Source organism: Pocillopora damicornis, chromosome 5, assembly GCF_964200805.1.
Source record: "Pocillopora damicornis chromosome 5, jaPocDami1.2, whole genome shotgun sequence".
Classification (NCBI taxonomy): Eukaryota; Metazoa; Cnidaria; class Anthozoa; order Scleractinia; family Pocilloporidae; genus Pocillopora; species Pocillopora damicornis.
Window position 1 is genome coordinate 17,312,518 of NC_142674.1, and position 26,751 is coordinate 17,339,268.

At 37.1% G+C, this 26,751-nt stretch overlaps 1 protein-coding gene across 1 annotated transcript; it reads left to right on the top strand.

The window, feature by feature from the left end:
* Positions 1–7,200: 7,200 nt before the first annotated feature.
* LOC149045700 (vascular endothelial growth factor receptor 1-like) lies at positions 7,201–20,764 on the top strand. Its single transcript, XM_089205944.1, has 10 exons — positions 7,201–7,207; positions 7,438–7,686; positions 8,777–9,049; positions 11,773–12,054; positions 12,500–12,634; positions 13,004–13,031; positions 13,901–14,088; positions 15,645–15,761; positions 19,401–19,585; positions 20,081–20,764. The coding sequence occupies exons 1-10, from the start codon at positions 7,201–7,203 to the stop codon at positions 20,762–20,764; spliced, it is 2,148 nt and encodes a 715-aa protein (XP_089062070.1).
* The last annotated feature ends 5,987 nt before the right edge of the window (positions 20,765–26,751 follow it).

Here is a 26,751-nt window from a genome sequence, read left to right on the forward strand (position 1 = left end):
AATTCATCTTGTCTAGAATTTATATTTTGCGTAGCATATCTTTTCTTAGAGCACTTTAGGGTGAGTGAAACAACCTACGCACGGCACGTTCAATCTTTTAGTTAAAAAAGTAGAAAATCACTCACGTAGGAAAGTTTCATTGTGTAGTGGTATTTGCCTTTTTCCTTTTGCGATCATTGGCCTTTCGGTACGTTTAAACTCTAAGCAACTCATAAACTAGGTTATACAATACGGTGAAAGAAAACAAAATTCTATAATTTATAGAATTTTGTTATCTTACGCCATATCAAGTATTTAAAAGTATCAATTTGTTGCCTTAGTATTATTATTTTGTATGAAACACTTAAATTGAGCTAACAATTTATTTCTGTTGCTCTTTCCTCTGTAAAATCATGGTTTGTGGACGATTTAGCGGGTAAGAAATTATTTTAGTTCATACCTAGATCATGTTATTGAGCAAAAAAAAAGTGAAAAGTAAACAACCCTTCTCGAAGCCCTTTTCTTTTATTCTGTTCAATTCAAAATTCTTTGCAAGATATTATAACCTCTTGATGTCTGAAAATATGCTCAAAGACATAAATTAATTAGCATTAATCGATTTTATCATATGGCCCGTCTGGCCCTGCTCGCGCGATTCCATAGAAAAGCTGACGTGTGTAGGGCCGGACGGGTTTGCGTGAGCCGGCGCCCGTTTCTCGAAATGCCTGGTAACTTAACGGGCTCGAGGCAATACTTTAAAATCAAAATTTTAGGAAGAGAGAAGCAGCCTGGCAACCTTAGTATTCCATTTTGTTTCTTTAGCTAAAAGTTTTATTGTAGAATCTTTAAAGCATTTGAAACCATCTTGAAGAAAAGCAGAACAGCTTTACGGGCCCGTTGAGTCACCAGGACCCTCAGAAACGAGCTACCGGTACGGAAAAACCGCCCGGCCCTAGTGTACTTGGGCAAGAAATATTAAATGAAAAACATTGTCCTCTTTTGTGGCCAAAAATGAGAGACAGCAGAGAGTACAAATGGAAACAAATGCCACGTTTTTCGATGAAATGTGAGTTTCCTGTTCTAACTCGAAAACAGAAAGGAAAAGTATTCATTGTAGAATCGCTTTTATGGTTATTCCGCGCGCGCCAGTCTATCGCGTAGTATTTAGGAAAAAAAAATCAAAATTTTCCACACTGAAAAGTCATACGATAAAATGCGTAACGACTTAGTTAGGTCGGGCTGGATGGGAAATAGTTGGCTTTCGGTCATAGCACTCGGACCTCTGTGTTGTGCACGGTCCGTACGTCATGAGCTCGAGCCAAATACTTTCCCGTCCGGCCCTCCCACTCAGTCAATTAGTACACAGTATCTCACAACGGCTTTAAACTGATAGTAAATTTCAGTTGATTCATTTTCTCCTCTTTTCCATCGGGTTCACCAACGTCTAATTGACATAACAGGTCGTAAGTAGCTTTTTCTTTACTTTTCCTCATTCATTTTTACATTTCTAACAAACCAGGTACTATTCGACAGTCATCATCAGTCATCATGTGTTAGACTCTCTTCCGAGTTATCATCATTTTTGCGAAAGAGTAGATTTGTAAAAGAAAAAGCTTTACTTACAATGAACTGGTATAGTTCAATCAGCCCAAGTCAATATTTTTGATTGCGGCCAAGAGTTATACTCCTTTTTACTATTGGTGGCCGACAGCATGTTAAAGACTCTTATCTGGTCAGACTTCACCATTGACTGCCAACATGGTAACCATTTGAAATACCCAACAGTTGTGGCTAGTGTAATAGGATGCGTAGTCATACTACTGGCTGTTCCATTAACAAGACACTTTTACTTAACGATACCAAACTGAAGAACAATGTCGGCAATAACAAATGTGCATCACTAACTAACATATCTCTTTCTCCTATTTCCTACCTTAACGGGCGAATAGATCGTAAGTATGTCTTCTTTTTATAGTTATTTGGCGGATTTCACATGTCTTTTCACTACTGCAGTAACAGTCATGTAACATATTTGTGTCACTGTCGCTTACTTTTGTAATAACGAAAGCTACAATTTCGTTTTATTGATATTATTATGGATGAGAAATTATGATCATCAATAAACATGGCATTCTGATATTCGCCTTGCTTCCTAACTTATGGTTGGAAACTTGTTGACGTCGTTTTGAACTAGGCTATGTGAAAATGTATATTCAGTGTGAACCATAAGTAGATAAGGATCAGATTTTGATTCAGTGGCTCAGTTTACGAAAAGATTTAATGTCGTCTGTGGTAGACTGTAAAATTGAGGTGTTAGTTACTTGAAACTAATTATGAGAATTAAAGCCATAATCATGAAAATGGTTTCATATCAGAATTATTTGTAGAGCAGAGGTCTTAGCCGACTGATAAATGAATATCAACTCTCTTAGCAGTTAATTACTTTCCTTTTATTTATTTTTCTGTTCTTGATGTATTTTTTTTTCTTCTTCCTTGGCCTTGGCAACTGTGAAAAACTATTAGGACGTAAGTACATGTTTCGCTGTGATTTAAAGCATATCTATTTGCATGGCACTTTTACAGTACGTTTACGTTAACATATTTAACTAAAGTACAGGTGATAAAGGAAAGAAAAAGTGTATAGCATTTCTCAATAAACAAATGAATGTTTTGAGCAACAGATGCACGTTTTAATTTTATTTTTTTTAATAACTTTTATTTACATGCCACTTCTGCAATCACATAGCTGGTAAGTTGAATTTAGTTTATCTCGCGCAATTCTTATTCTTGATAATCATGCTCAAGACAATTTAATTTTCCTTTAGTACCTAAGATCCTATTTACAACCGGGCCGCGTATGAATTGTTTACTCTTTTCGGAGTGTATGTCGATTAAGTGTCGTAAAAACAAAGCTAGGTTTTCACCACAGCGAATCAGAACAACGAAAAATCATTGGAGCCTCAAGAATCTCATATTCAAAGCAAACATTTGGCATGGAAAACGCACGAGATTATGTGAAATCAAATTTGCTGAGAAGCTGTAGTGGAGGACGAGGCGTAACAAAACTCCGATGTTATCAAGGATTACTTCTGAAACCCCCATTGAAAATCGCTTTCTCTTACAATAATACAGTTTCAACCAATAAAATTTACGCTGACATCCATGTCATCAATGTGTTTTTAGTCTACTTTTATGCTTTATTTTGAATTTTGAGCTCAACTCGTGCTTTCGGTACATTTTTATTGGTAGAGACTTCCATAACTGGCCCCTCATCCTGTGATCTGCTGGTGATAGCTAACGAGGAACATTCGATTTAGCAATGCTAACTTTCTTTACTTCCTGATAGCGACTAAATCTCGTCCAAGACCGCAAACAAAAAAGTTCACGGTGTCTACCACAGGATCATTATAAGGCGTGACAAACGCAGAACCATTATAAGGCGTGACAAACGCAGAACAGAAGTAAAACAAAGTTTAACACAAGTAATTCAAGGGCTGGTCATACCACCCATAAAATCAGTCAAACCCTTCACGCGAAACCGGCGTGAACGAGGTTAAACAGAAATTTATAAATGCAACCTATCCTTGACAATTTTCTCTTAAGTTTCTGGAGAATCTTTTTCCAACATCACATCCTTCTCTGGGAAATGTAAATTTAGGCGCTGATGCTCGCTTTCCATGTGTTGAGAAAGTACTGGAACCTAATTCCTTTCCCAAAAAAAAAGGGGGGGTAGAATTTTTCGATGAATTGTTATTTCATAACTTAAGCTATGTTATTAGATCATTAACCGCTCCTCCTTTCTTATCTCGTCTTTTCTGCCTAGCCAAAAGGGAAGGTAATTATCAATATCATCCGTTCCTATAAATAAAGAACTCTCCTGTGGCTCAATATACACTATTGACTCTCTGCACCGGCTGATTACTGATCAGGAAACTGCAATCGTAAATAGCAAAGAATTATCTACCTGTGTATCAATGACAGTTACTGATAGCTGTTAATGTTATAATATTACTATCCAAACGATTTTACTGATGTGGACGGTATAAGTATAAAATCAGTACCTAAATTCTGTAATAAACGATATTTGTATAATTATCATCAGTAATCAGTCATAATTGGCTGATTGTTTGTTTGATTTAACAAATTCTGTTGCATAGTTATCGAATTCAATGTAGAATATTGACGTACTAAACAAACTGGTTGGTTCAAATAAATAAATGAACAGATAAATGGATTAACATCTTTTTCAAATTTGTTTTTTTCTTTCACGGCGTTCTTTTCGGATTCAAAAGCGGGTGAGTGCCACGAGTTCAGTTTGTTTGTTAAGCTTATGATGTGTTAGTCAAGTAATCCAAGGCTATATTAAGCCACTAATTTACTCATCAAATGTGAATATTTTTTTTCATGTTCACCTAACATCCTCATCCTAACTGATATAACAGATTGTAAGTAGCCATGCTTGAACTATCATTTATCAGTAGGCAGGATAAAAGGTCGATAAAGATGGATGAACAAACGAATCGATCCCAATAGAGGGATTCAGACAGGATACTCTTCTCTGTGGATCAGTGGATGTGTGGAAAAAGATGTTACATAGAAATAAAACTTTTAATTGTTGCAACAATTGAATTTCAACGTTTCAGGCCTCTGCCATATACTGATGGAACTTTTACAGTAAAGTTGAAAATTAAAAATTGAAAACGTTAAAATCTTAGTTTGTTTCTTTTAACATTTTTGCACAGTCATCCATTTGAGCAATAAAAATCAATGTCACTCTCCTTGGCATATAACATGATAAATCCCTGACAGGTGTTTAGAGAACACCAATGATGCGTATAAATAGGGAACTGTAAGTTGGGTGATTTATAAGCTTTAAGCCATCAATCTTTTTTAACTTGGAGATGTTACTTCGAAGTCTCCCCGGAAATTAGAAACTGGGGATATCGACGATAACGATTACGTATTTTGGTATCCTTTATGAGTAAAGAGCATAGGTAGAGTGATATCATGACATATGACTCTTTGCGCAAAATTTGTTGTTTTCAAAGGTTGTATGGCGTGGTCATTTTGGAGTGGCTGTAAAGAGTGCGGTCAGTACCGGCAAAGAGTCGGTAAGTAACAAGAGGGAGTGTTTAAGAATTTGTCACTCGAAAGTGTAATGGTGGGTTTTCGCCATTGTTTTACAGCTTCCAAAACTATACAGCATTTATAAGTTTTTATTCAATTGGGTTAATTCTTGTGTATATATTGCATTTATAATTAGGAAGGAACCTTCAGCAGTTACTGCCAATGGATGTTTTCTTTACTAGAAATAAGATGACTTAATCTCCAACCGTTTATTACTTTTAAAAGATTATCTTGATATCCTTACTTCCAGAATTTAACTGCTCAAGAACTCGGGAATCACGACCTTGTAAATGTAAGTGGTTTTATATATGAGGAGAAAGTAAAATATTCATTTGTTGGTAGAAAATACTGCACAGATATCCTTCAACCGTCCTTTTATTAAACGTCAAACTCTTTGTTTAATATACTTTGGTTTTATCAACAGAGTTGGTAATTTAGATTGGCCACCGTAAAAATTATCAAAGCTGACGTTTCGAGGTTTAGCTCTGACGAAGCGCTAACGGTCGAAACGTTAGCTTAGAAAATCTTTACGGTGGCCATTTTACATTTTCAATTTAGTTGATAAGACCCGAGATATTTTGGAAACTTACCCCCTTTTTCTTTATAAAAAGAAAAAAAATGGCTCGCACTGAATTAAAAAGATTTTATTTTTTCTGCAGGAGTTTCATTACTACCGATTAGATGCTAGATTTACATTTGGTCACAAAAAAACAAAGGCAATTTTTCTTTAGTAGAAAAGAAAGATCATTACAGTTTCATGTTCATGTAGAACAGGCGTGATTTTCGCGAGCGGGAGCTGAGTATTTTTCCTTGGTGAAAATCATGGTTGCAAACTTTGATTTTAAGGGCAGGGGAGAGCTGAGGAGAGAAAGAAAGTTGCACTTAGATTGTGAACGACGGTTAAAAAGAAGTAGAAGGGGAGGGGATGGGGATCAAGTTTTATATAAATCATTATTTTCCTTTTCAAAATTAAAAAGGTCCTCCTGAAATAAATTCTCAGCGAGAGAAGTCTGTCAAATTACATTCAACACCTCAAATTCAGTGCTTCGTGAATGGTTTTCCTAAACCAGAGGTGAACTGGACAAAAGATGGAAAGTTACTTGATACCAGGAACATGCTCACAACTAATCGAGTGACTTATGGCGATGCTGGTCAATACAAATGCAGCGCTAAAAACAGTGAAGGGAAAAATGAAGCAGCTTTTCAACTTACAGTCACAGGTAAATGTTGACTTACTTTTTTTATTTCAGTTTCTATTCTCATTTTCTAATTTTTTTTTTATACTTTCACCTTTTTTGAATTGTACTTTTGAATTCTATGCCCAGGTCCTCCTGAAATTAATACTGAGCTCAAGAATCAGTCAGTTGCCTATAACTCGTCTCTTAAGTTCATTTGCTCTCTGAACGGTTTCCCTACACCTAAGATACTGTGGACTAAGGATGGGGTTAATCGCGGTAACAAGAACACTCTCACAATTAATCGAGTGAGTTATGAAGATGCTGGTCAATATAAATGCAGCGCTGAAAACAGTGAAGGGAAAAGTGAATCAGCTTTTCATATTACAGTCCCAGGTAAACGTCGACTTAATTTTGTTTCCTTCAGTTGCTCTTCTTATTTTCTGACGTTTTTTTTTCTTTTTTTTCGTACTTTCACCTTTTTTGAATTGTACCTATGAATTCTACGCCCAGGTCCTACTGAAATCAATACTGAGCTCAAGAATCAGTCGGTTATATATAACTCGTCGCTTCAGTTCATTTGTTGTCTAAGCGGTTTCCCTACACCTGAGATACTCTGGACTAAGGATGGGGTGAATCTCGGTAACAAAATCATGTTTGCAAGCTTTGATTTTTACGGCAGGGGAGAGCTGAGGAGAGAAGGACAGTTGCACTAAGATTGTGAACGACGGTTAAAAAGAAGTAGAGGGGAAGGGGATGGGGATCAAGTTTTATATAAATCATTATCTTCCTTTTCAAAATTAAAAAGGTTCTCCTGAAATAAATTCTCGGCGAGAGATTTCTGTCAAATTACATTCAACACTTCAAATTCAATGCGTCGTGAGGGGTTTTCCTAAACCAGACGTGAACTGGACAAAAGATGGAAAGTTACTTGATACCAGGAACATACTCACGACTTATCGAGTGACTTATGGCGATGCTGGTCAATACAAATGCAGCGCTAAAAACAGTGAAGGGAAAAATGAAGCAGCTTTTCATATCAAAGTCACAGGTGAATGTTAACTTACTTTTTTTATTTCAGTTTCTATTCTCATTTTCTAGTTTTTTTTTCGTACCTTCACCTTTTTTGAATTGTACTTTTGAATTCTATGTCCAGGTCCTCCTGAAATTAATACTGAGCTCAAGAATCAGTCGGTTGCCTATAACTTGTCTCTTAAGTTCATTTGCTCTCTGAGCGGTTTCCCTACACCTGAGATACTGTGGACTAAGGATGGGGTGAATCGCGGTAACAACAACACTCTCACGATTCGCCAAGCGAGATTGAAAGACTCTGGTTCATACACCTGCAGCGCCAATAACAGCGAAGGAAGCGAAAACTCAACTTTCTGGATCCAAGTGGCGGGAGGTACGGTTCTCATTTACACATAGAAAGAACTGCAGTCGATAATCAATTTAGATCTTTGGTTGTATGAGGATAAAATCGTTTCCATGATACCAAATTTAAGGACTTGAAACCACAAAAATTTCCAAATTGACTAAAAATAATAAAAAAGTACTTAATTGATGATAACATTTAAAGGGCGAGAACATGCCAACTTACACACCAAATGTAAATGAATTTCGTGATCAGACACATGCAATTAATTTTTGGGCAGTTTAAACTAATTGCCTTTTGGAACGTCGAGCAATTTTGACTTTATAGATATCACCATATTTTGTCACGGCATTTATTATAAAAGTCCGTTTAAATTTTTTAATTACCTTTTTTTCTGCTTCTTAAATACCAATGACTGACAAGTCACGATTCATATACCATTTTAGAAGTGCAAAAATGTCAAAGTGGCTATCAGTGCATTATTATTTAAGTATTTATTACTGAAGTTGGAAAGCGAAACATCCATGTAAACTTTTCATTGAGTTGAAATTTGAAAATTCGGCGACCAAAACTGCAAAGAAATACATGAAAATAATCCCGCTGTTACGTCGTTATGAACTTGTACTCCTGCTACAATGGACGATCTGAGCGTTTAAAATGACAGATTTAACGCAATCTTTTCATGGAATGCAAACCTTTTAACCATTACTATTTGGCTATTCTTCAAAGTAAATGTGTAGTTTGAACTTAGAGAAACTGGTACTCTTGAACATGGTAGCACGGGGTGTTGATATTACACCTAACAACCAGTAAGAAAATGACGAAGAAATTAATAAATAGGTAACTAAATTATTACTTCTTGGGCTGTTGCTAAGATAGGAAATCTTTTAAGGAAATAAAAAATGTTTTGATGTCACATTGGGCTGACTTATACCTTCCTATATCAAGAGTGAAGAAAACTAATTTCAAAATAACCTTGGATTAAAAATAGACTTGGCAATAACGTAGTTTTCTTTTATTTTGAAACTAGTTAATTTAGGGTTGTATAAGGGAAGGGGGAGAGGGGCTTAAAATGGAAAATGCGACCCTTTGTTTAGCTTGGTGATCTTTTTACTTCAAGTCTCTCCCCAGATCATTGAGCCTCCGAAAAGCCAATTTCTTACCGAAGGATACCCTGTAAACCTTAATTGCGTAGCCTCAGGTATTCCAACACCAACCTTCGTCTGGACTTTTAATAATGGTGACCTGCCATCTGGTATCAATCAAACCGATCACGAAGAAGAATCATTCCTAGTTTCGCCAAGTGTTACGAAAGGGATGAGTGGGACTTACAGGTGTACAGCAAAGAACAAAGCAAACAAAACCAGTTCCTCAGCAACTCTGCGTGTTTATGGTAAGTTCAGTTATAATGATATTGATGATGATGATGATGATGATGATGATGATGACGACGACGATGGTGACGTTGATAATGACGATGATAATGTTGAAGATGACGAAGAGAAATAGGGAGAGAACAAATTAAGACAGAAAAATGAACTTGTAAATCCATGGGCAATAGCGACGGAGAAAAGGAATAGCGCGAAGAGAATTCAGGCAAACTCGGCCCAGTTGTATAAATGGCAGATAACGCTATCCAACGGTTAAATATTTATTCGGTGAATGAGTGAGAGTAAAACATAAAGCGTTATCCACCAGATAGAGTATTATCTTGTGGACAGTGTTATCTACCCTTCGATCGACCGGGGCCTGACCTTAAAAAAAAACGGGTGATACCAATGCTTAATACTAATGTCCTTGGATCTTTATGATTCCAAACGCAAAGAACTGCGTAGATCTGAGTAGGAAAGAAACGCAAAGGAAAAAGGACAGGTGATGGCGCTATAGAGAGAGTTGATTGATTCGAAATACTTGACGATGTGCAACGTACTTTCAAGCTAGAAAAATCTGAAGAAGAGAATTCCGAGACGGAGAGATCCAGAATCTCGGAAGAAAGCAAAAAGGAAGCGAGACGCAAAAGTCAAAGTTACACACGACACACAATTGTAATCTCTACATTGAACAACAAGACTAAAACAGAGGAAACTACTTAAAGCGAATACGCTTGTATCCGTGATCGAAATCGGAGGTCGAATAGCGATTAAGCATTCGAAAGAATTCCCTCGCACCCTCAATTCTATTAGATCTCTCCAAAAAGTTGATTTATGGCTTTGTAACTCGTAATGTGGCTCAGCCAATGAGGATGGAAGATATTACAGAGTTAAGATTTAGGGATTTACAAGCTGAAAACGCATGAAATAAAATTTTTTCTCAAGCTGGTCCAAGAAGCCGAGAGTCAATCAAATGGCGCATATCGCTTTTTTTTACGCGGGAGGAACTGCGTATCGTGCTTTTTCACCCGTGAAGCGTATGTTATTCTTATTTATCACATAAACTGCGGTGTTATATTGGGATTTCCGGCTCAGAGAAAAACCGAAACAACACACGTGAAAAAATACGTTGATATAGCCAATCGGCTGCTGATACGTCACTCGCCTTTGGCGCCACTCGGTCAGGTTGATGAATGAATGGCAAAGCGTTCACGATTCTCGATACAACTTGTTTGTCGGAGCTTTCTCGAATTACGGCAGCTAAAACACTAAAAAATCCGTATCGCTAACAGACAGTGAAGTTCAAACTTTCCTAAAAAGCAAAGAAAACCAATATACTAAAAGAAAAACCGAAAGTTTCATTTTCAGTGGCTTTAGTGTTAGCATTTCTCTCGGCTGAGAATGAAAATCGACAACTGGAAGATTTTCTACTAGCAGATTTTGGCCGTTTACCTGAAAGACTTCTTCTGTCGGTAAGGACAAAGTCAATAAATGAGAATTTTGTTAATTGAAAATTACGAGCATTGTTGTTTTTGTAATCGTGATTCAACGCATTTTTCCATCTTGGGAGTTAGCGCCAACGCACTCTACGATTGTTATTCGGGGATTGTCGATTAATTTATATTCATTTATAAATGAAGCCGGCTTTTCTTCTCAGTAAAGGGCTATTGTGTTTATATGATAAAAAAAAATAATACATGGGTGCTTATAGATATGGAATTTCTCTTCTCGTGTTCAGCTCGACATCTCACTCATTCGCTGCGCTCACTCGTGAGCTATCGAGTACACACTCTAAGAGAAATTCCATATCTACGCGCGCCTATGTATTATTCTCTATTAATCCTTCACCGGCATAGTTTCCGTTCGTAACATTATAAAAATCGGCTTTCAGGACTGTTTATTAAATCAAATTACTTATAAAAGATGACTGAGGAACCTCTGTGGAGAATTATGCGGAATAGAAAGCATACAGAGCAAAAACACAAAAGAGATAACAGCGAGTCGGTTTGTACAAGAAATCTCATTGGTTCGCTGCGCACACCTGTTCGATTTCCGATACTACCAACTCGCGCGTAAAATACCATACGGACAGACTTTCCATGAAGTATTCTCTGTCGATGGAATTGTCATAACAGCTCTTGGTTCTAGTTCCGTCTATGATATCCACAATTTTTCAATGGAAATTTAACAGTGTCAGCTTGAAAAAATGTTGTAAGTCCACTCGAGAAAATGTAGTAAGTCCACTCTCCTCAGGATGTGATAGAAAACCACCTAATGAAGTTGTTGTAGTACTTTAGAATTTAAACGGACGATCATCTACTTGAAATCAGACCCGCTACCGCAGTGCTGGAAAAGAAAAAACTTCGTGTTGCATGACTCACTTGTTGTGTCCATTTGACACAAGGGTGTAGAAGAAAGAACAAGAGAAGATGGAACATTACCGAGACCTTAATTTAGAAGTTCAGCGGAGGATCTGGGGCGGTTAAAACAGTAATCAGGAAATTTAAAACATAACGGTTTCAAGCTTGTTCTGAAAATCTTACGAAAACCTTACGAAACTCACAAGGAAATACTTTTCTTTTTTTTTTTTTTTCATCGAAAGCAACATATTCGAGGCATTATGCAGAAGGTCACATTTGATTCGTTCCGTTTCAATGTTTGTGTGTGTTTTTTGGTGTGTTTATAATGCAGTTGTAGTTTTAATGAGAAACCAGCATACTAATGAATTGCCCCTTTTTCAACGCAGGAAAAGCCTCTGCTCTAGTTTTTCCAGAGAAATACATAACACTCACAAAAGGAGATACCCTCAAATTGATCTGCATAGTCAACGAAGAAACAATCAACATTATGTGGAAAAAAGATGGAGACCTAATAACAGAAAAAGCAGTTATAGAGACACGATTAGATAAGGAAAATAGTAAACTTGATATTACTGAGGTTGTGGAAGAGGACAGTGGTGAATATTCTTGTGAAGCACGTAACAAGCTAAGAATTGTGGCTCGCTCTGTTGTGACAGTAAATGTCAAAGGTAAGCTGTTTAAGGAACCACATATAATTTCAGTAATCAACTATGTAAGGTCATTATTATAAAATACACGCCCACCTCTTATGTTCCTCACAAGCTTTTCCAGTGGTTTTTTGGTCTTCTGGGAACTAGAAATTTTAAATGAATTAAATTTGAAAGAAATTTAAAAAACTGTTTCAAAACGAGTTTCAAACAGTAGCAGCATGTTATACATATTCTATAATTCTTTCACCAATCTTTCTCTGTCTATCTGCCTGTTTTTTGTAACTTAACACATCTGCGTCTGTTTTTCCATGAGTTATTCCCCGTCACCCAACGCAAGGAATGAACAACGTAAATTGTTGGAACAAAAAAAAGTTAGCTCTCTATCTAGATAGTTGGTGATATCAATTTTTTGCCGACCAGCAAATTACTTTCCTATTAAGCTTCTTCTATTATTGTGTTTCAGGAAATTCAGAAGCTCCTTCCAGCAGCTCATTTTCCTCCAGCAGCTCACTGGAGTGGTACTACATTGCGGGACCTTTGGCTGCTGTCGTTTTTCTACTGGCGTTCATTTCATACATTAAAAAACGCCGTGCTACAGGTAAAATGTTACCATACGAAAATAAAATTTCTTCATATGGCAGATTGTGGCTTTTAATACGTCAGTGTCTTGGAGCACGAAGGAGCTATTTTAAGAAGGTCATATTCTGCATTTCCAGCACTGATTTTGAAGGTCCCTCTACAGTCCCGGCAAAGCCCATTACTAATCAAATTACAAAAATGTTGCAAATTATATGAAACTAATTACCATGATAACCCACCTTATTCCTTCTCTCATTGTTTGACTACAGAGTCAAATATAAGTCACACGTGGTTTCTGAGTCGCAAGCTTCAACTTAGTTAATGATGTCATTCTTACTCACAACTAAACGATTTCTTTCATCTCTTTTCACATATCTTTTGATGATAGCCCCACCCGAGGTGCCACCTAGGCTGAAGTAAGTAAATTCTCTCTTTTTGATGCTCATTGTTTGAACGTGTAGTTGTATTCGAAATTTCTAACTCTTGAATAAGTCTCAGGTGAGTAGCGATAATCGCCACTGTTGAGAAAATAAGTCTCTTTTTCAGTTTGGACCGATTATATTCACAATCAAGAGCACATGGGCCAAAATAAAAGATTTTCCTTTCGAAGCAGCAGCAGATTTCGAAGCAGTTCTTATCAAATGGCAGTCAACTATTTCCCGACGTTCTTTCTGTTTTGAATTCCTCCGTCCTTCACTTGTTTTGATACCTTGTTTAGTATTTTTTGTTTTTGTTACCAGTATGCTGGGTTGTGGGTGGCATACTTGTAAAGAAGAAGAGAAGCTTTGACCCTTCGTCACTGTTTGTTACAGAAACTACAGTTGAAACACACTCGGAGTCTTGTAGAACGATTTAAAATACCACTCGATATATCGATTGTAGACAATACTTCGGATGGTTTTGGTTAGTATTTCATTTCTCGCGTAGGAGGCACGATATTTATATGACGTAAAATGCCGAAAAACACAGTCGGCGCTAGATTATCTTCAAGCGAGGTTTATTCAATCTTTTTCTTTTTTTTTTTCAATAAAATCTCCTCCCTGGGTCGATGCGTCGAAAAAACGGGTTCAGTAAATTAGCATCCAAATTTCACCTATTTCAATAATTTTTCATTGGCAAGTGATAATTTTCTGAAGCACCCGGAAATGAAATGAAAAGAAAAAAAATTTAAATTGAAGATATAGAGGATATCTTTACCACGTTATGTTAAACCAGATTCAAAGAAGGAAAAGATAGATAGGTAACACAGATAGTTAAAGTCTTGTTTTCATCTGCAATTATTCAGTGAAGGGGAAGATGAAGTTGAGATGGATCAGCTGAACGCAAACACAGACGGATGGGAGATTACAGCTGACCGCCTTAACCTTCGTGAGCATATTGGCAAAGGGGCATTTGGTTCAGTGTGGCGAGCGCTTCTGGGTCGTTCCCGTGGCAGACCTGGAAATCGCACAGTTGCAGCGAAATGCTACCTACGTAAGTACTTTTTCAGGTCTTTCTTTCGTACAAACTTCATTGAACTATCCTTTATTAATTTTTTGAGTAATTTATCTCAATATAGAGCATTTCTCTTAGAACATGCTTTATTAACCTACCTAATACATAACATGTATAGCTTAAAAACTATGCGCTGTTCAAATGATTTATCAGCTGGCATGTCAAATTAATTGTTAGCGGATGGTTACCGGGGGGACCAGTTGTTAAATCTTTTGTCATACAACGCTACTAAAATAGAAAAGAACACGAATATCATTTGGAGTATAAGAAGCTGTGGAGAAAAATGAAAATTTATCGATTAAATTGCATTCAAGTGTATAGAAGCGGAAAATACTACAATACTAAAAATGTCACTCTGTCGTATATTTTGTAAAGTTGCCCGCTTAGAAACTTTTAGTGGGAAATTATGTCATGAGACCTCAAAGAAACCTTGAGAGGGTGAGTCTAGCGGAAAAAGCTCGGAGCCATTTGCCAGTCTAGTGGTGGTAGTATGATCTTCTTGCGCTGGACAAGCTGAAAATCACAATGCAGTAGAGCCTGAATTAAGCGGTCACCTTATAATAAGCGGTCAGTTTTGAAAGTCCCGAAACTTTCCTCCTTTACTTATAGTACTTTTTATATCAAGCGGTTGTGGTCACCCTTTACTAAGTCCCAACAGCCTATTTGTAATGTTCCCCACCTTTATCGAACGGTCACTAAAGCGGAAGTAATCAAATAAAATTAAGAATAATCTTTCAAGTAAAATTTAATCCATGTTTATCTCCCGAAATCAATGTTAGGAATGTTTTTGAGCGAGGTTGTGTATGTAAAGTGGTCCATGATAGCATAGAGTGGCATTTTTAAACTTTTATCAATAGTAGCTCTATTCCGTGGAACCTATATTAAACGGTCAACCATCCCCGCGCGTGACCGCTAAATACAGGTTCGACTGTAACAAACTTACAGAGTCAAATAAATTTACAATAACTCTGGGAATGCTTACGAATTATTGTAGCTTTTTGTAAGATAAAAGCAAGGATTATCTAATTTATGAACGATGGGAAACAAGAAGGCGCAAACAGAGCATGTATTTTAAAAAAACTGTCTCAAATATATATTCGACCGACTATTAGGTATTATAACAGATGGAATTTCTAGGCTTAATTGCGTCTATACTTTTGAAAGTTATCTGTAAACAATTGCACGGTTTAATGAGCTTGTTTAGTTAACAACAATACTCGAGATGCGTAGCGTTTTCCTAGCAAATGATTTTTTCAACGAGGATGAATCTATTTTGGAAATTTCATGTTCAATACAATTGAACAATACGGCTAACTGACATTTTGGTGGCAAGTATGGATTATATATGGATTATAATCATCAATCAATTAGTAAACTAATTTTTTTTTATGTAGACCAAATGCATCATAATTTGCGCTGGTAATATAACACCAAGCATACAACAATTCGAGATGCGGATGTTTATCACATAATTAATTGTGTCTCTCTTGACATGCAAAGTTTGTTTGTTTATCCAGTTTTTTGTGATTTCCTAGCAATCTCCGGAGAGAAAGGAAGGAAGGCCCTGCTGAGAGAGATCGAGTTATTAAAACTCTTTGGAAGGGAGGGCCATGAAAATGTTGTTAAGTTCATTGGTTGTGTCACAGTTGGAGGTAATCAGCTATTGTTATGATTATAATCAGCTAATTCACAGCAACGATAGAGACATCTCTGAGCTCAATCACAGGTACAATCACTTCTATCAGTATTCTTAGTCCTTGCTAAGATGGTGTACTAACTCAATGGTTATTTTCAATTTTTTGACTGTTTTAAATGAAATTACTTCGCACTGTATGAGGGGAATTTTACTTGGAAGATGTTAGCTCTAAAATCTACATGCTAATTGTGATAAAAACTTCAACTTACGATGGCAAGTCTTTGTCTATTTATCTGCCATCTCTGTTTTTTCTGTCTGTCTGTCTGTAGATTTCTATCGGCCGTATTTGTCCGTCTATTTTCTATCTGTGTGTTTTCTTCTTTCACTTTCACTCTCTGTCTCTACTTTGATTCATTACAGATATAACTTGAGGTATAACTAGATAAAGCATGTACAATTCAAAAACGTTTTGGAACTTCTGCACTGCTTGCCGTAAAATAATGTTCTTGTTTTTCCCTTTTAGCTCAGCCAATACTTATCATGGAGTACCTGTGGCGAGGTGACTTGCTGGGTTATCTCAGAAAATCCAGGGGGGTTTTCGACCAATATCATCATGGGGTCGGAGGGGTCGACCACTTGACAACATATGACATGGTGCTGTTTGCTAAACAGATTGCACATGGTATGACTTTCCTCGCGTCCAGGGGGGTAAGTGCTCTAACTCTTTCTGGTCAGCATGTGGTCCTGCATGTGATAAAATGGCATGACTTGCAAATCGTCAAAGTAATACTCCATACGGCTAAAAATATCCAGCACATTAGAGTCACTATTTCACAGAGAAATGGTCTGACATTAGCATGATGTTAAACTTTCTACCTATATTTTACTTTTTTATTTTACGTAGTTTATAAAAGTCCCTTTTAGCAGATCATATAATTATTTGTTTTCGATTTCAGATAATTCATCGCGATCTTGCAGCTCGTAACATCCTTCTTGATGAGCATCGTGTCTGCAAGTTGACTGACTTTGGGCTCTCTTATCAGGATTTCAAATACGGCCCAGGAAATGCCAAGAAGGTAATTTTCAGGATTTTTTCATCATTTAGTCAATTGGTTTTGGAACTGCTGGTATGGAAGATAAAAATGTGAAGAATTAAAATATTACTGTCCTTACAAACCTTTCTTTTCAGTTATACAGTCTTACTGCAAAACATATTTCCCTTTAATGGGAAGCCATTCTAAGCGTATCGAAGCTTTCACAGAAAAAAAAAATTGTACCTAGGGAGTGAACCCAGGAAATAAAAAGCCGGAAGAGATATCGTTCTCTGAATAACAAAGATACAAACTCGAAGGGCAAAGTAACACAGGAAATTTAAAGCAAAAGGAGTGTGTGACTTGTTTTCATAGAATTTGTACAAAGGTGTCTACTGCTGTTGCCTTTATCGTGAATCCTCACGTCACGGTTTTAATCTTATATGCAAATTATTTTAGGAGCTGTATACAAGCCTCTTTAGATTTCAGATGTTTATAATATTTTGGTTACCCATCCAGGGATGTATCCCAATCAAATGGACTGCACCCGAGATTCTCTTTGGACATGTGGAGCAGCTGTCAACCAAAAGCGATGTGTACGTACTGTATTGGTTATTATCTATATATATTCCATAAGTAAATTTTTTTTACGATTCTACCTTAACGTAGCAAGGGAAACTAGAATATTCAGTGCTCTATTGATTAGAGGGTCATTAGGAAACGTCAAGCTGAGGAACAGCTGAGGTTACAGCTGTAGTATGTGACTTTATATGAATATTAAGTTTAACGAGCAATATCCACAATCTGTTAAGGACGAGAAAAGACTGATGAAAGGATGAGTGGATAATCAAACTAAAAAATATGGCGTTTTCTCTTAGGGAGGTTGCTTATATCTTGAGGGCATGTTTCTAAACATCCCAAGTATCTGAGTAATTATTATCTTTCTAACCCAGTTGAGATATATCGTATCCTTCCATTTCTTTGACAGGTGGTCCTACGGCATCGTCTTGTATGAAATCTTCACTGTCGGTACTTAACTTATTTGTTACTCTATATTCAGGAAATATACCTGCCGAAATTGCACGCATAATTACTAACTGATGAGTGATACCGAGCGGACAAAAGAGCATTGTACAATAGAGAAGTAGAAGCAACACTCATTGTCGCTGATAAATAATATTATGACGACGCATAGCAACTTGAAATAAAGCTTAAGTTTAAGTAGAACTGAAAGTATTTAGTACATTATTGAAAAACCTTAAATCCATCGCTACACTTAAATTTTTTTTTTTTACAGTACTCTTTCATCTGATGTAAAATCGAAGTGTATTTCAGCAATTAATTGTCGTTTTGACAGAAGAATCATTTCGATCGAGCTGAGAGAAATGAAAGTGATTACAACAAAAAAAGTGTGCTTTTTTGGCCAACAGAAAAAAACATTATTTTTCCACAGGAGGCATTCCTTACGAAGGATGGTCTCAATCCACGACAATGAAAAAAATCGAAGAAGGTTATCGTCTACCAAAGCCTGAACATATCGACGACAGTTTGTAAGTGTTGCTTCCTCTCTGTGGAATGTTATATAAGTCAAAAGCAACATCAATTGCTGCTGTGGTCAGGTGTTTTTGATACACTCGCTCTGAATAAGTAGCCTTCCTAAGAAATTAATTTTATCTAATCACTACAAAAATTAAAATGAAAAGTTGTTTAGTCAAATAAAGAATACGATGGGTTTTTCATCACAGAATTCGTTTGAGCTGCAATGTAATGAGATAAACTTAGCATTTCAGTTATTTTGGTAATTAGTTGTGGTTTCTCAACTTTGCTACTCGCAATATTAATGCCTCCGCAGAATTACTGTGATCATATGTCCCTGTGTTTTTCTATAGATACGCGGTGATGTTAAACTGCTGGAAATACGAAAGCGCCAGCCGGCCACACTTTGTGAAGCTCTACCAAACAATGGATACATATATTAAAACAAAGGTTTGCCTTACAGCGTCTAATTCAGTATATACTTAAGAAATTGAGTCAATTGCGAATTTCTTTCCACGTCAATGTGATGTCAAAACGCATTAACTACCCAGCCGCTAACAATTTGTGAATTCAGTTTCATCATGAGCCAATGTTACTTTTAAACATATGCAAATGTGGTTACGTTGTGTCAGTCTGGATCATCCTTATTTTCCCTCTGTTGTCTACAAACAAGAAAGAACGGAAGAGATCTTAAAATAACACTTTTGGAAAACTTTGACAGAAAGGAAGACCATACCTGACTTTCAATTCATGCAAGTACTAATGGTTCTTGTCTTTGTGATTGATATCTGATCTGCTCTTTTTTTTCATTTTAGTGACTCATTTTTTGGAATTTCTTCGTTGAATTTTTTAAATTCATTCGTTCAAGTTTTATTAACTCCTGCAGTTCTTGATTACCCTCTAATCTTTTTCATAGACATATGTAGATATCTTTGACGATGACAAGTATGATCAGGATAAGTACAACTTTGTCGATGACCGTGGAGCTGTTGCAAACCCAGGACCAGAAGAGCTAGGAGCAGCTGCAGCAAATCCCATCGGTGAAGTGGGTGAACACGGTGCTACGGCACATCCCTTTCTGGTTGCAGTGGACGATGATGCTACAGCTTTCCCTCTTGGAATTAACGCAGGAGACGAAGGAGCACCTGCAACAGATCCCGACAGTAAAGTGGGTGAACACGGTGCTACGGCACATCCCTTTGTGATTGCAATAAACGATGGTGCTCAAGCTTTCCCTGTCGCTATCAACGTCCCAGAGAAAGGGGCAGCTGCAGCAAATCTCTCCCATGAAGTGGGTAAGCACGGTGCTGCTGCATATCCCTTTGTGGTTGCAATTGACGATGGTGCTACAGCTTTCCCTTTCGCTATTAACGTACCAGAGGAAGGAGCAGCTGCAGCAAATCTCGCCTATGTAGTGGGTAAGCACGGTGCTACTGCACATCCCTTTGTGGTTGCAATTGACGATGGTGCTACAGCTTTCCCCCTCGCTATTAACTTACAAGACAAAGGGGCAGCTGCAGGAAATCTCGCCCGTGAAGTGGGTAAGCACGGTGCTACCGCACATCCCTCTATGGTTGGAATTGACGATGGTGCTACAGCTTTCCCTCTCGGAATCAAAGTAGAAGAAGGTTGCGCAGCATACCCTTTTGAGAGTGATAAGAAAGATATGGATGCCCAAGCGTACCCTTTGGAGAGTGATACTTTACCATACCTTAGCGAGAACGAGGAAGAAGATGTTGATGACTCCGAGTGCCCTCTTGCGATTGAGGAAGAACAAATTGATCCTTTACCATCCTCCCTGGTGATGGACGAAGACGGTCTAGCTGCTTCAGCATGTCCCCTTGTGACTGACGAAGAAAATTCTGATTCTCTAGCATGCCCCCTTGTGGTTGAGGAAGAAGATTCCAATAACTCAGCATGCTCCCCTGTACTTGGGGAAGAAGATTTGGAAGCCACAGAATGCCTTTCTGTTACTGAAAAAGAAGATGCTACCTCTTTCGCACGCTCCGCAAACGAGGCGAACAAACCCGATGCCTCACCATTCCCTTGTGTGATCGAAGAGGAAAATCTTGATTCTTTAGAATATAATCCTCTGATCGAAAAAGAAGGCCTCAGTGTTTTCGTCTTCCCTCCAGAAAATCAAACTAATGACGAAGAAGGTGTAACAAGTGAACCTGAAAATACCGTTAGTTATGAAGGTGCTGTAGCAGTTCAATCTGAAAAGGAGGCAGTAGAAGAAGAACCTAAGACTTGCCAGCTAGAGTACACGAAGGATGAACAAGACGATCTTGGAAACTATATGGACGACCAAAGTGATGCTGTAGACCTTTTTGACGGAGACGTTGGCGTACGAGAGTATGATGGTAATCAACTTACTGCTGCGGATATAGACGAAACTGGAAGTGACGAAGACGAGGAGTCATCTGAAGCAACTCCTCTTGTGCAGGACTGAGGCTTAATAGCAGAATTGCTGAACCTCTAAGGTTGTAGTCTTATAACACTTTGTGGTAATTTGTAGTTTATATTTCGAGAATTTCAGCCTCAATATTTCATAGTTTTTTATTTTAAGACGTAGGTTTTTTCGTACTTTTACTTTAGTAATGCTTTGGTAGTGATGATAACCATTTTCATAGTTTATAAATGGAGGTTAAGTGGAATTTCCTTCAAAGAAAAACTTGTTTATTTACTTCACTTTTGCATTTCTTAGTTTACCGTTTATTCACTTGGTGCACTTGTTAGTGCTTTGTTGATGTTATTGACTGTAGGCTGATAGAGACAAAAAAAAGAAAAAAAAAAAGAAACTGCTGTTAAGATAATTTTTATAACTGATCAAGCCAGAAATGCTGCGTAAGTTTGTGAGTGTTGTTCCTAGTATAAGTAATATTTCCTAATCTTATTAAGAATAATTTACTTGTTGTAAAGCACTCCATAAATGCTTCAATAAACTTATTTAAGCTAACTCGTTTCGCTTACTCCATTCATTGCAGCAAAATTGCTGGTCTGGATCTAACTGTAGATTTGAAGGATACCATAAACTAAAATGACATCTGGCCTCCATCAAAGAGTAAGATTGACGAAAATCCAGTAGCGCTGCGTTAGTTCTGATAAGTGTATATATATTTTTCTATTCCCAGCTTACACTCGCTTAGCAACCAGGAGTAGCATATCCTCAAAACTTTATTAACCCAATACATTTTATCCTTTTTGTAGACAGCTACTGACCCACCGTTCTCTATTCCAATTTGTTGATTAGATAGGTGGTATTAAGCTGATTAGTCTTGAATGTTGTTATTTCACATCACTGCTTCTAATCATTGTCTGAGAAAAGTGTTTTCGAAGTTTGAAACATAAATGACCCATTGTGACGATTCTTAGTGCAGAAGTTGGCCTAAGGCAGATATTCCAAGTCCCAAGGAAGCATGATTTTTTACTTTTTATCTCCACAGTTTCAGGCATTTGGCGTCTCGGGATATTGTGTTTGAATATTGTTGACACTAATCGTGCCTTCCTGGTGCACTATGTCAGCAAATATGTCGAGTTTAGTCAAGCAATAGATGGTGTTTTCGAGAAACACAGACGAGCTAATATAATAATGGATTCTCATTCAGTCATTTTCAGTTGTTTTTTTCACGAGCACTTACATATAACGCTGACATTGCCTAATCCATTACTTCAACTTTCATCTTGAGAAGTACTGTGCTATGATTTTTAGAGAAATAGGCAACGGCAGTTATTTTCTTACTGTCCGTCGTCGTGTTTCTTGACATGAGCAAGTCCTTTGACAAAATAAACGAGGGCATTTCGGCGTGGCTTAGTTCATCATTAATCCATCAGCAAGAAAACAAGTAGCGCTCATAAATTCTGAGTCCCTGACTCTCTGGTCTTTGAATCCAGAGTGCCACAAGCGGTTATTCCATGACTTGTTTTGTTCAGAATTTATGTAAATGACTTTTCATATGCCCTTCAATCTTGTTTTACTGAATATTATTGGATGATACTAAACTTCAGATTTCTCTCCCAGTTCAAGGCTGGGCTAAGACAACAATTCTTTTCTGAGACAGGGAGTGTCCTTTAAATGAAAGTGAAATAACACCACGATCTTCGATCAAAAGATCGGTGGTGACTCTGATGTCGATCTCAAAAATTTTGGTTTTTGCCTTTTTTCAGTATTTATTTACTGTTTGATATTCTTATAAGGAAGTATTTATCATTTAGATAGGATTTTGAAATTTCTGCACACGAAATTAAATTAAATTATTTTTTTGTTTGTATCTTCCGAAAATCTGACATATTTCGATCCATATATAGATATAAGGAACCCAAAAGTAGTAATTAAAACGTTACTCCGCACATCCTTCTCCATTCACTTCCAGGGGATTTGCGCCCGAAAATGTTGTGATTATTACAGGAATATATTATTCAAAATCATGTTTTTGTATTATTTTATCTCACAGTATTAAATTATATACAAAAACAAATACTCATCTAAGTGCCGGTGGCTAGGGGTAGATATTAACATCTCCACTTGGCAGCTTGGTAAATATCCACCACTAGTGTTATAAAAGTATAACAGCTTGAGTTCGCTTTAGTGTCACAACTTGTCTGTATCTCAGCCTCAATAACAGATCGAGAAGTCTGTCAACACTGATGGCTGTTGATATCAGTACAGTCACTCCAAACAAAACATAGTTGGATATACAAACAACCTCTTCGACGTAATACAAAATATCTATGTCGGTGTTACCAAGATCAATGTAAAGAAATAAAAAAGTTACGAACAGAGGTTGTGAAAATTGATCCACACAAATATCGGTAGTGGCTAGACATTCAAACCAGACCTTTGCAGCGGGATGCAAAGAGGACACTTTATAAAATGCTAATAGAAGCAGAGCATTACCAAGAGATGCAGTGAAGGAGAGGACAATGTTGAAAGCGAGGAGAAATGCTACTACTCCAATTGGTAATTGTGAAGATAACTGGCTTGTGAGGGTCGCCATTGGCGCTCACGTTCACACTTGTGGCTCTGTCTTTCCCTCGTTTGGCCGCAAATGAACGTTTATTGGGCGATCCGTCTTCGATATAAGAGTATTATTGTTTTGTTGAGAATTCTAACAGTTTCTATTGGATAAAAAATTCCTCCTGTTGTCTGATTTTACGATGACAAATGTCACAGCTATAATTAGACTTGTTTTTAACTCTTTCGTGTTTTATTCAAATTCTTCGAATTTTCATCATGTTTAGTGAGCGGGTGCTACATTTATTTAACAAACTAAATGACGTAGAATCTGCGAGTTATTTTTCACCGATACTATGTAGAGCTTCCTCAACAAGTCAGCTTTTCTTTCCAGTTCTTGACCCATGTGTGTCTTTGTCCTTCTTAGCTATGCTTGTTTTGTTTTTAAGGTAACATATTTGTGGTTCCTTTATGATGAGCAAGTGCTTTTTAGATAAAAAAAATTTGCATAATATACTGATGTTTAAGAACATTGAGGTCAATTCTCATAAAATAAAGGCATCCTTGAGCTATAAACAACAACAAAATGCTCTGATTGTCTTCTTTACTGCAATTCTCACTCCTCTGAACTTCCAGCACTAAAGAAAGAGATTCAAATTTAATTTAATGTTATCAACTGAGTTGATAAAGTAAACTGGCTACCGTATGCCAGTTCCCAATTATTCGTAACAGAAAAATTAATTACTTTGCCGCGAGTGTGTTCCCTAACTTCAGAACTCATTAGCGAGAGCCAATTTGCCGGCACGTCATTATTAATTATCAATTCGGGCAGGATTAGCTGATCCAATACTAAATTATCCGAACTAACATTAAAAGAATTCTATGGTTGACAGTAAGGAGAATTACAAATTTGATCTGGGAGTTGAAGAGTTAAAGTAGTGTTTTTCAAGAGGGATGAATGTGGTAGAGTATCTAAAGTTTCGTTTACACAAAAGACAGAATTGGTGTCGAATTGTTCATTAGTCGTAGGAGTGCCAGTGACCCAGAGAAAATCGAGAGTCGGAGTCGTAAGTGGAGCCAAAAGCTTGACGAAATAGGAGTTGGAATATTCCGAGCAATTTCTTTTCTTCCGATTCCGCTAAGAACTCCAACGCTTATGATCCAGTGAAAACTCGATTGTCGGAATCACAGGCAATGCCAGTTCTTAACTGAGCTAACCGATGGCTCAAAACTCCAACAATTTATTTTTCACATGTCATTAGCGAAGGAGTCATAAGTGGCATCAGTATTTTGCTTCTGATTCTTTGGTTTGATTTCACAAGGTCATATCGCTCTGCTCTTTTTTTTTCTTTAGAAGTCGATCCAAGTTGATAACGAAGGAGAGACAAGTTTGTTTGTTTGTGAAGTCTCTTCGAAAATTCAACATCCGTTTTCAACACTAAGCTGATTGTTCTGCACTGCAAAAAAATATTTGAGGGATAAAAAGCAAAAGAATACGTCCTCAATTTGGCTGTAATATATACACGTATATTTTGTCTTTAAACATGATCCGTTCCTAAAAGCACACAGTTTTCCTCAAGCTTTACTCTCCGAAAATTCTTGGCCTCTCTAGACAAAATAAATGTCCACCAAAAAAAAGTACGAGCATATTTTTACACTAAACAGCGGCTACTGTTTAATAGTCGATCCTCGCTCAAACTTGTTAAGTTTCTAAATTATCCTTCAGATTGAGTACACGTTTCTCACAAGCTTCCCACAAACTTCAGTGAAGAGAGTCTTACAGTTCTTCTCATTACATCAAATGATCAAGTGACTTGTTACAGCACATACCTCCTGATATTCTCCCAAGGGAGTCAGATAAGATATCTATATCTTAACCTTGTACACTACCTTGGATCACCTAACTAAAACAACCTTCTACTTACACCCAGTTAATAAACATGTACACAAAATTGAGTTAATTCAGAAGCTGAAGCTGTACAAGAATGAGATAAATCTAATTTTCCCCAGGAGGCCACTTGATGCTAAATATTTTGTCAACTAAATTTTCTTTTTTCTCTTTTTCAGGTGTGGTGACCAAAATGTTCAAAGCCTGAAGTGCTGTGTAAAGTAAGACCAGTAAACTATGATATAAATACCTGTAGCATATGATCTTAGGGTTCATATATTTTTTTTCATCCATAGAAATAAAGTAGAAATTGTGCAATTTAATATTAAGTATTTAATTTTTTTCTAAAAAGGAAGGGAGTGCCATGCCACAGAAACTGGACACAATTTCTGGACTTTAACATGGAAATTAAGCTGATGAAAAAATGTCACATCTTAATATTATTAACCATTTAACTCCCAGAAGTGATTAACAAGTAACTTCTCCCTATAATATTCATACATCATCCAGCAAAAAAGGTAATGAGAATAGTCAGACTTATCAGGAAGAAGTTGTCATCTTGATCTAATATCTTGCAAATATGTAAGAAAATAAAAAAAATAAAAGTGTGAAAAGTGTGAAACACCAAATTCTCATAACTAATTTACAAGGAAATGTGTAGCAGCTAGAGGAGAGAATTTAAATCAGATCTTGGGAGTTGAAGGATTAAGAATACCTTGCTAAACTTACCATATCCTGAAAAACTGCAGCACTTTCCAGCCCAGGCATGGCATTTAACAACACTCTGGCTGCAGTGCAGTTCAGATCAAACTGTTCCACAGTGCTCATGATGTAGGAGTTCAGTAGTTTGTCCATAAATTCATCATTTCTGAACAGTGCGTTTCCATGCTATGTTTTATTCGTTCAGAGAGAGGAAAAGGATTTTTTTTGGTGTGTAATTACAGCCACATGCCAATTCAACAACAGTTTTGGTTGGATAGAGAAAACAATGACAGAAACAACACATTGCCATTGGGGAAACATATTTGTTTTGCGATAGTTGGGGGCTGTGCGGAAATTTTACCAAAAATACTACTACTATTACACTTCACCAACCTTTGTAGTGTTTTAACGGGTGATACATTATCCTGATCTTCCTTTCGCCAAGTATCCAAAGGATTACTGAGTTCAGAGGTGCTATCCAATGCAGCCAAAACAAATAGACAGTTTACTACAACGAATCCACAACGTGTAGAGTTTCGAAGATTGAAAAGCCCGCCATTTTTGATCCGAAAGATATAATGATAAAGGATTACATGGTCTTCCTCTTCGAAAGTGATCTCGCTTTTCTCGGCATAATTACTCCGATATTACTGCAAGTGATTTTGTTGACTGTGCGAAGATCAGATGTAATTCCTGTGTGTAAACTATATTTACGACGATTAGTCACATGGCGAGTTCCAACACAACACGCGCTAAGTCCCAGGCTATTATCAAATTTGCGCGCGGAATGCCTAGTTGTTATTGACCTCAAACAAGTCTTTTTTATTTTGCGACTCGGTCGGCTGTGATCTTATTTGGAATGGTTCACCTTTAACGACCAAAAATAATCAGGAGA

Bases quoted from the DNA above. Each gene is read 5' to 3' on its own strand.
- LOC149045700 (XM_089205944.1), top strand. The intron at 12,635-13,003 runs GTAAAATGTTAC...TTTTGATGATAG, and splicing joins TAAAAAACGCCGTGCTACAG to CCCCACCCGAGGTGCCACCT. The intron at 14,089-15,644 runs GTAAGTACTTTT...GTGATTTCCTAG, and splicing joins TGCAGCGAAATGCTACCTAC to CAATCTCCGGAGAGAAAGGA.